Source organism: Neopelma chrysocephalum, unplaced genomic scaffold (assembly GCF_003984885.1).
Source record: "Neopelma chrysocephalum unplaced genomic scaffold, ASM398488v2 Primary Assembly neopelma1_165, whole genome shotgun sequence".
NCBI classification, from domain to species: domain Eukaryota; kingdom Metazoa; phylum Chordata; class Aves; order Passeriformes; family Pipridae; genus Neopelma; species Neopelma chrysocephalum.
In genome coordinates this window covers 454791-464225 of record NW_020897827.1, presented here as the reverse complement: position 1 = coordinate 464225, position 9435 = coordinate 454791, and the positions used below count along the sequence as shown (strand labels likewise).

The 9435-nt window shown below is 57.6% G+C and overlaps 1 protein-coding gene across 1 annotated transcript; it reads right to left on the bottom strand.

Moving 5' to 3' along the window:
• Nucleotides 1-5517: 5517 nt before the first annotated feature.
• On the bottom strand, nt 5518-9046 carry LOC113976476 (myosin light chain kinase, smooth muscle-like). Its single transcript, XM_027701684.1, has 9 exons — nt 8890-9046; nt 8471-8561; nt 8153-8356; nt 7516-7733; nt 6986-7109; nt 6752-6904; nt 6452-6572; nt 6285-6375; nt 5518-5962 (listed from the first exon to the last, which is right to left on the bottom strand). The coding sequence occupies exons 1-9, from the start codon at nt 8903-8905 to the stop codon at nt 5787-5789; spliced, it is 1194 nt and encodes a 397-aa protein (XP_027557485.1). The 5' UTR covers nt 8906-9046; the 3' UTR covers nt 5518-5786.
• Between the last annotated feature and the right edge of the window lie 389 nt (nt 9047-9435).

Below are 9435 nucleotides of genomic sequence, written 5' to 3'. Positions count from 1 at the left end.
TATTATGTACTTTATTTTTATTTTATTTTTTATTATTTTATTATGTGTTACTTCATTTTATTTATTATTTTATTTACACTTTGATTTCCTATTGTCTATGATTATAATTTATTTTCCTTTATTTTAAAATCTTAATTATTTCATTTTATTCTCTATCTTATTTTATTTTGCAGCCTGGGATGATCCTGCCGTGCCACAGGCCGGGATAAAACCAGATCAGCAGAACCACCTCTCCAAGGGCTGCCATGGGCAGGGGGCTCGTGGGACAGGGCAGTGGAATTCTGTGAGATTGACTGAAATTTGGTGGGATTCAAAAATACATGGTGACATTTCATGAGATTCACCAATATTTGGTGAGATTTGGTGACATTCGGGGCATTTATTGAGATTTTTTGAGATTTGATGAGACTTGGTGAGATTCACCAATATTTGCTGAGATTCACCAATATTTCCTGAGATCTGGTGAGATTTCCTGAGATTTGGTGAGACTGACCGAGATTTGGTGAGATTGACTGAGACTTGGTGAGGTTCACCACTGATATTCGGTGAGATTTGGTGAGATTGACTGAGATTTGGTGAGATTTGGTGAGGTTCACCAATGACATTCGGTGAGATTTGGTGAGACTCAACAATATTTGGTGAGATTTGGTGCCATTCGGTGAGATTTCTTGAGATCTGGCAAAATTTGCCCAAATCTAAGATGCGAGGAGACATCAGCTGAGCGATGGGTGGGGAGTGGATCCGGAGGGGATCCCGGTACCCCCAGGATCCACCGTGGTCCAGACCTTTCCCCGCAGCTCCCAGGCCACACTCCAACGTCACCGTGTCCGTCCGGCTCTCGCGGCATCTCCAGTCCCCCCGAGCCCTGCCGAGGTGTCAGACCCGGCCCTCGGCACCGCAGGGACCAGGGGAACGTGCCAGACCTGTTCTGCCGACCTGTCCCGCCCTCTGCAAACCCCAAATTCCAGGTGGGGGACACGCCACCGCTTCCCGAGGTTCCCCCGGCGTGACGCCGCGTCATCCGTGGGGATTCGGGAGGTCGGGGAGGAGCCGTGGGGCAGCTCAGCGGCGCCAAAATTGGGGTCACCCACATTTGGGTTTGTGCTCATTTTCCAAAGCTCCATTTTGTGGTTTAAATATTTTTGTGTCATTAAATATTTCGGCGTCTCGTTAAATATTTCACGTTTCATTCCCCGATCCGGGTTTTTAAGGGAAGGTGTTGTGACGCCTGGTGGGGGACAGGGGCAGCCACCCCAGTGCAGTCCCAGAGGGGTGTTCAGGGGGGAAGATGTCACCAGGACCATGTGTAGGGCCAGGGTTTGGCCCCAGAGCTGTCCCACACCGGGGACGGGCTCTGCTATTGGGCAGAGGGGACCCCAAAGGTCTGGGACCCCCATAAGCATCCAGCTGCACGCCAGGATCATAAAATCATGGAATGCTTTGGGTTAGGAGGGACACTAGAGCCTATCCAGTCCCACCTGCCATGAGCAGGGACACCTTCCACCATCCCAGGTGGCTCCAAGCCCCACCCAACCTGGCCTTGGACACTTCGAGGGATCCAGGGGCAGCCACAGCTTCTCTGGGTGACCTGTTTGGGATGAAACCCAAGTGCTGCCGAGCTCCCAAGCCCACGCTGGCAACACCTTCCTGCCCGCGGCTGGGAAAGGTGAGAGGACCTTGGGAAGGGGCAGGCGAGGCTCTGGATGCCGGGAGGAGCAGGACCAGCCCAACAGTACCATCTCCTGGCCGCGGGCAGGGCTGCCGTGGGGATGGAGCTGCGAGAGGAACGGGCTCTGGAACGGGGCCTCTGCGCTGGGAAGGACGGGGCTCGTGGCCCCCTTTGCACAGGGAGGTGTTCCATGAGGGATTTTGGGTTCTGCTGATTCCCACGGGTGCAGAACCGAGCTGGAAAGAGAGCCGAGGCTGGGTTTTGGGGCTGCTGGAGGTGTTTGGTGTAGGTTGGACATGGCAGTCCTCGCACCAGTGACACCAGGAGGACGAGGTGGGGGCAGGGGGTGTCCTGCCCACTCCTCATCCCAACCCCAGGCACAGGGATGCCTCCAGGGATTGGATCCAGATCCCCCAAACCAAGTCCCTTGGCTGGGGGGACTTCACGACTCTTCTCTGCTCTTCCCCTGGGTGCTGCACCTTGGGGTGATGGTTGTTGAGCTCCTGTGACCACAAAGAGCCTCCTGACCCCTCAGGACCTGGCTGGGACATGGCTGGGACCTTTGGGAAGTGAGGACACCCCGGTGGGTGTTCCCTTCACCTGAGGAGCTTTGCTGAGAGGTGAAAGCATCACAGCTCAGGTGTTCCTGATGTTCCTTCAGCTCCTGCAGCTTCTCTCTCCACGGAGCCTCCCCTGCCTCTGTCACCACCACGTCCTTGTCACCACCAAGTCCTCATACCCTCGTGTCTTCTCTCCTTTCACCTCTTTTCTGGTGTTTGACACATGAAGGTTTATCTGACAGCTCAAATCACCCCAGGGCTCTTCACTCCCTGCAATAAAAGTACTTAAAAAACTATTCTAGAAATGACACATTCAAATAATCATCTTCAACATGTGCACAGGGCTACATTTTTTACATTAAGGCTGATTTCAGTTTGTTTTCTTAATTAATTTCCATTCCCAGGAAAACACTCAGGCAGGACATTGTATCTTCTGGTGGGTTTTGCACTGAATTTGTAGGTCCACAAAAAAAAAAAAAAAAAACCCAACAAAAACCTGTTTCTTGATGTTGGAGCTACCCAGGCAGCATTCCCTCATCCAAACAAGCATTCCCAGACCTAGACTGTGCAGCCCAGGGTAAACCCAGGGCTATCAGATCTCTTGGAACCAGAGGATTAAGCTCCAGAAGCTTGAGGGTGTTTGGACAGCTGAGCCCACCTCACATCCCTGCAAGGAGCTGGACCTGGGGGTGCCTGAGATAAGGTGGGAAGCCCCTCTAAGGGTTCTCCAGAGGGCATCATTCATCCTTTCTGCCTCCATGGAGGATTCCTGAGGATTTCAGGACCTGCTCTGAAGTTGTGTGCCTGAAGTGAAGGTCAGTCCAAGGGTCTGTCATGATGGAAGGACCAAGATCTTAATTCCTTTGCCTCTGAGATGCTGAGATTAGAATTCTATTTTCAGTGCTGCTGAATTTCTCAGTGGCTGTAATGAGTTCCAGGTATAATTCCACTCCTCATTCCTTCCTGAATCGCACATTTTAATGTGCTAAGCCATGGGAAGGGGAAGGAGAAGAAACCAGGAAACCAGCTTCTTCTGAAGGTAAATCAGTTTTTACAGTATAAAATACAGGATTAGAGCAAGAAACTCCGTGTCTGGAGTCCTGGGACTTGGATTTTCAGGGCTGCGAAGGAGTTTGGAAAACAGAGGAAGATAAACATCATTCCCAACCAGAAATATTTTGGTAATGTCACATGGTAAATAGCTCATCAAGGGATTGATTATAGCAACTTGGTGTTTGCTTATCATCTGCAGCTTGAGCACATTCAGAGGGTTCCCAGGGGATGGGTTTGGAATCCGTGTAAGGAGGAAAACACGGGATAGAGAACGGGCAAAAACTGGGATGTGATGTGTGTGAAAGGGGTTCCTCAGCCTCCCTCTGGTACTCTGGGATGGGAAAACAAATGCTGTGGGTAGAATATGGAATATTTCTGTTTGTTTATTTGTTTCTAAGGAGTTTCTCCTCTCGCTTGGAGCAGCGAATCCACGGCTCCTGCTGAAAACAGGGGAGGGAGAGGAAGCAGGTGAGTTCTGTCAGGAGGTGTCTCACCCAGCTGTTGGAGGGCCAGAGTAGGACCCTGCAAGGAATTATGGAATCATTCAGGTTGGAAAAGCCCCCTGGGATCAGAGTCCAACTGTTTCCCCAGCACTGCCAAAGCCACCACTGACCCATGTCCCCAAGTGCTGCATTCACAGGGCTTTTAAATCCCTCCAGGGACAGGGATTCCACTTCCCTGGGCAGCTACAACCCTTTCCATGAAGAAATTTTTCCCAATATTCAAACTAAACCTCCCCTGGCACAGCTTGAGGCCTTTTCCTCTCCTCCTGTCCCTTGTTTCCTGAGAGCAGAGCCCGACCCCCCCCGCTCCACCCTCCTGTCAGGGAGTTGGAGAGATCAAGAAGGTCCCCCCTGAGCCTCCTTTTCTCCAGAAGGTCCCTGAAGGGCTCCTCTTTCTTCAGCAGGAGGTCCACACACCAGTTTTCAAATTAAGTTCCTTCTTAAATTCCATCTTATTTCCAACAAGACACAAGACCCCTGAGCCCTGGGCAGGGCCTGTGACAATCTGCCACCCCACGGCCCTCTGTCCTTCCTGTGGTCAGAGCCATGGACATCATTAACAGGAACAGCCTTTGGCCACAAAAACTCGAGCCAGGCCTGGGCACTGATAAAGCCCTGTCAGCTGGAGGGTCGATGCCACACCGAGGGGACAGGGAGGTGACACATCCCAAGAGAAGAGCAGAGAAGAGCCATGGAGCTCCCCAGCCAAGGGGCCACAAGCACTGTGGGGCTGTTCTACCACCTCTGGAGCCCGAAGAATGCCAAATCCTGCCGTGGATCCTCCTGCCATGGTGGTCACCAGCTTCCACAGGAGGTGAGTTCTCACAGAATCACACAATGGTTGGCGCTGGAAGGAAGCTCTGGAGGGCACCTGGTCCCTCCCCCTGCCCCAGCAGGTTGCCCAGGACCAGGCCTAGACAGGTTTTTTAGTATCTCCAAGGATGGAGAGCACACAGCCCCCCGGGCTCCCTGTGCCAGCGCTCCATCACCAGTAAAAAGGTGTTTTGTGAGCTTCAGGGGGAGCCTCCTGTGTCTCAGGACTTTGGGCACAGCTGAGGAGAGCCTGGCTCCATCCTCCCTGCACCCAGCTGCATTCCCAGCTCTCCCAGACATTCCTCATGGGTGAGGGGCTCCAGTCTCTCCCTCATCCTTCATGGAGCCCTCCCCAGGGTGTCCGTGCCTCTGTTGTACTTGGGACCCCAGAACATGGCACAGCCCTCCAGGGGTGGCCTCACCAGAGCTGAATTAGGGAAGGATCCCCCCTCAATCCTGCTGGCAGCACATCCTGCAGCCCAGGACCCCCTTGGTACCACTCACCCCCTTGGTACCAAGGGCCACTGAGGGCTCATGGTCAGCCCAGTGTCCAGGCTGTTCCTCTCCAGGGCTCCCACACACCCAGTTCTTCCCCAGCTGCCTCCTCAGGCTGAGGATGGAGCTCACACAGCAGCTCCTGGGCTCCTGCCAGCCCTGCTGGTACCAGAGTTGGCCCAGCCATGGAGAGACTGGAAGGGCCCAGGGCTCATCCTGGCTCCTGTGGGCTCAGGACACAATCCCAAACCCCCCTGATGATGTGTGAAGACTCTTCCAAGCGAGGGACACCCAGGGCTGCTGCCAAAGCCACCCCAGCCCCTGTGCCCAGGGCCAACATCACTGCTGGAGAGGAGAAGGGTGGGGAGAGCCTGATACCAGCTCCCAAAGGGGGGACACAGCTTGGGCAGCTCTTTCCCACCCCTCCCAGTGATTTTGGGGGGGAAAAGGACCAGCACAGAGAGCACAGAGATCCTTGGTGCTTTATTGGTGACAGCTCGAGCCTGGGTGGCCATGGAGAGACAGGAGCACGGGCTCCTTGCAGGGACAGCTGTCCCCACACCAGCACAGGGACACCCCAGAGCTCACCACAGGAGAGGGGGGCTGGGGTCTGGATCCACCGCAGGCTGGAGGGGTCACCTTGTGAGCTGCTGGAGGGGGTACCACCTCCCTGCTCCTCTCTTCTCAGCTGCTCTAGGTGCTCCAGGAGGGGGATGACACAGCCGTGCTGTCACTGCTCTCTGCCTCCCCTGGGGCTGCAGCACTCCCACCATCCTCCTCCTCTTGCTCTGTCAGCAGCTCTGAGGAGCCAGGACCCCGTGTGGGCAGAGCCCTGGAGGGTTGTTCCTTTTCTGGGCTGCAGCCCAGGCCTGTGGGAGAGGGGCAGAGGGAATGGTGAGGAGTCATCACCTCCCTCCTGTGCTGGAGGCACCCACGGGGATCAGCTCTGGATCCCAAGAGATTTGGGTCACACCCAGAGTGGGATCCACCCACTCCAAGTGGGATCCACCAGAGGGATGAGGATGAGAAGGAACTTTGGGTCCTGGAGCAGAAACACCACTGTGGGGACATGCCTGGGTGTTTAGTGGCACCAGGGCAGGTTGGAGCAAAAAGAGGCAGAAGCTGCCCGGGAGCCCAAGGTGGGGATGGCAGAGCAGAGAGAAGGGTTGACGGGTGTTTTGGGGCCATCACCTTCCTCATCCTGAGCCTCTGACGCCTTCCTCTCCAGGCTCTGGGACAGCAGGGTCAGCCTGTTGAGGGCCAGCAGGGCTTTCCCTGTTTTCTGCAGGGAAGAGAAGGAGCACTGAGCCCCACCCAGAGCCACCCCCATCCCAACACCCTGATCATCCCCCCCGTACCTGCCACTTGCGCCGCGTCAGGAACTGCCTGATCCTGTCCTTGGGCAGAGCCTTGGGGCTGCTGGGCTGGGGGTGCTGCAGCCAGGGGTGCAGCAGAGCCCCTGCACTGGGGAGCCGGTGCCTGGGACAGACAGGGGGGTCACGGGGGGGCTGCTCCCACCATCAGACCCTCGGCTGCACGGAGCACCCCCCACACCCACCACATGCAGGACTTTCCCCTCAGCACCCCAAAACCCCCTCAGTGCCCCAAAACCCCTTCAGCACCACAAAACCCCGCCCAACTCCACCCCTGGGTCCTACCGGGGGTCCTTCTGCAGCAGCTGGCTGATGAAGTCCTTGGCCTGGGGGGAGATCTCAGAGAAGGTCTCCTCCTCAAAGTCCCACCGCGCAGCCGTGACGTTGCTCAGCGTCTCCATGTCCGTGTCCCCCTGGAAGGGGGACTCCCCGCTCAGCCTGCAGAGGTGACCCCAGGACATCAGTGGCAGCTCAGCCTCCCCTCCAGCCCCAGGTGCCTGTTCCCAGGAGGCCACTCACAGGATGTAGCAGATGACACCAACACTCCACATGTCCGTGGAGAAGCTCACGGGCTCGAAGGCCACCACTTCTGGGGCCATGAACTCAGGGGTGCCGTGTAACACCTTCACGGGGGTGTCTGGAGCTGCAGAGGAGATGGAGGGGCACGTGTCTGTCTGGGACCTCCCCAGGACACACGTCCAGCTGGGATCCCCCTGGAGCAGCCCAGTGACACACCAACCCCTGCCCATGGATGAGCCCCCGTGCCCGTGGAGCTGCCACCCTCCAGGACCCATCACGAGTCTTGGTGCTCTCTTAGAGCATCTCTGGGCACTGGGCACCCACAGGCACAGGGGTCTTGGGGGTCCCCACCTCAGCAGCAGGGCTGGGGACATGTGGGTTTCCCCTTCCTGGGTGTCACCAGGAAGGGCCAGGTTTGGTGGCACCAAGGCAGGAGGACACCACGCTCCACTGAGGTTCTACACCAAATCCTGTCCCCGTGACGGTGACAACCCCTGCCCCGGACCCCCAGGACCCCCACCCTTGCCCACCCAGCTTCCGTGCCAGGCCGAAGTCGATGATCTTGACGCAGTGGCTGTCGGGGCTGACGCAGACGATGTTCTCGGGTTTGAGGTCGAGGTGGACGATGGCCCGGCCGTGCATGAACTGCAGCCCCTCCAGGATCTGCCGCACGTACTGGGCACTGCTGGGCTCCGTGTGCTCGAAGTCGTCGTCCACGATGCGCTCAAAGAGCTCCCCCCCTGCCACGCTGGGGACAACGAGGGGCTGGGACCCCCCTGGGGGGGTCTGCCATCCCCAAGGAGGCGAAGCCCCACCACAGAACCCAGACCTGATGCTCTGGTTGCATCTCACCACCCTTATCTCTGGGATCTGCAGGTTCCCCGTCCATCCCACACCCTACAGCACAGGGACCCCTCCCCAGTGCCGTGCTGGGGACCCCACTGGGATCTACCAGCCCTGAGGAGGGACAGCCCCACCGGGGAACCCAGACAGCACGCTGGGAGCACCTCACCAACCCTAACCCGGGGTCTGCAGGTTCCCCTTCCATCCTACATCCCAGCCCAGCACCCCGCGGCACAGGGACCCCTCCCCACCCCCAGCGCTCCCCTGGCAGAGCCGGGCAGTGTCCCCACCGCCCCCACACGGGACTCAGCCCCCCTCACTCACTACTCCATCACCATGACGAGCTCCGTGGGGCCCTGGAAGGCAGCGAGGCACTGCACCAGGCGGGGGTGCTGCAGCAGGTTCATCAGCTCCACCTCTGCCCGGGCCGCCGCCCTCTCCTTGCCCGTCCGTGTCCGGAAATATTTCCCAGCCCGGATTTTGCCGGAGGCTTTTTCCCGCAGCCGGTACACCTTCCCGAACTTCCCCCTGGGGCAGAGGGAGGATGAGGGATGCAGGAGTCACCACCAGCGCCCTGCATCCCACCAGGGCTGTGGCTGTCCGTGCCCAGGCCGTGGGAATGTGGGACCCCCCCACACTTACTCTCCCAGCTTCTCCAGCTGCGTGTACACATCCGAGACCTTGTCCTGGGTGTTGATGACCACGTCACGGTGTTCAAAGGTCTCCTCAGCTCCTGGGGGATGGAGCAGGGTGGGCCATGCAGGGCCCCCCGTACATTTCCTCCAGTGCTTATTTCTGTGGCCCCCCTGCTCCATCCCGAGCCAACCACCCTCCCCCCGCAGTGCAGATGGGATGTGGGGACAGGAGCTGCTCCTGCAGGAGCTCCTGGAGCAGCCCAGCACCCTGAAGGTCAGGTTTGGGGTAAAAGGTGCTTTCAGGATCAAAAATCCAAGAGAAACAGGGCCGGGATGGAGGTTGGTGCTGATTTGAGGGAACAACAGAGGGTCACACCAGTGCTGGGGGCCTTTGTGCCTCCCCAGGGACAGAGGGCTCCACTGTACCTCCTGCCTGGGACATGGTGGTGGCACTGGCTCCTCACGGGGTGCTGCCACAGTCAGGATGGTGCTGGATGTGTCCCCAAGGCTCTGGCAGCCCCGTGCTGGGGCAAACAATGGCCACGTCTCCACTCCAGCTGCTCCCCGGATCCCTGCACCTTCTCCCTGTTAGGGAGACCACCATCACCTCTCCACCTGCACCCACACTCCCCATCCCACCCAAGAGGTCCATCTTGATAGACCCAAAGGGACCAAACCAAATTTTAAAGCCAGGTCCCTTCTTAGATGGGGACAACCCCCTTTCCATGAGTGCCTCAGGCTCTGAGCTGATGTTTTTCCCATGCCCCTTCCTGCATCAGCCAGGAAATCCCCAGGAAAACCGCACTTGGAGGGCAAAGGACGTGTTTCCTTACATGTCCCCTCCACGGGAAGGCTGGGAGGACAGGGCTGTGACACCCCAGGGTGACAGACAGCAGCACCCAAACCCCACCCTGAGAGCCACGGCACTGACCTGTCACCGTCCTGTCCCAGGCCACCAGCAGGTCCTTGACC

Coding starts and splice junctions, on each gene's coding strand:
- LOC113976476 (XM_027701684.1), bottom strand. Junction 8,357..8,470: donor CAGCTGGAGAAGCTGGGAGA/GTAAGTGTGGGG, acceptor CCTCTGCCCCAG/GGGGAAGTTCGGGAAGGTGT. Junction 5,963..6,284: donor AGAGGCTCAGGATGAGGAAG/GTGATGGCCCCA, acceptor CCTCTCCCACAG/GCCTGGGCTGCAGCCCAGAA.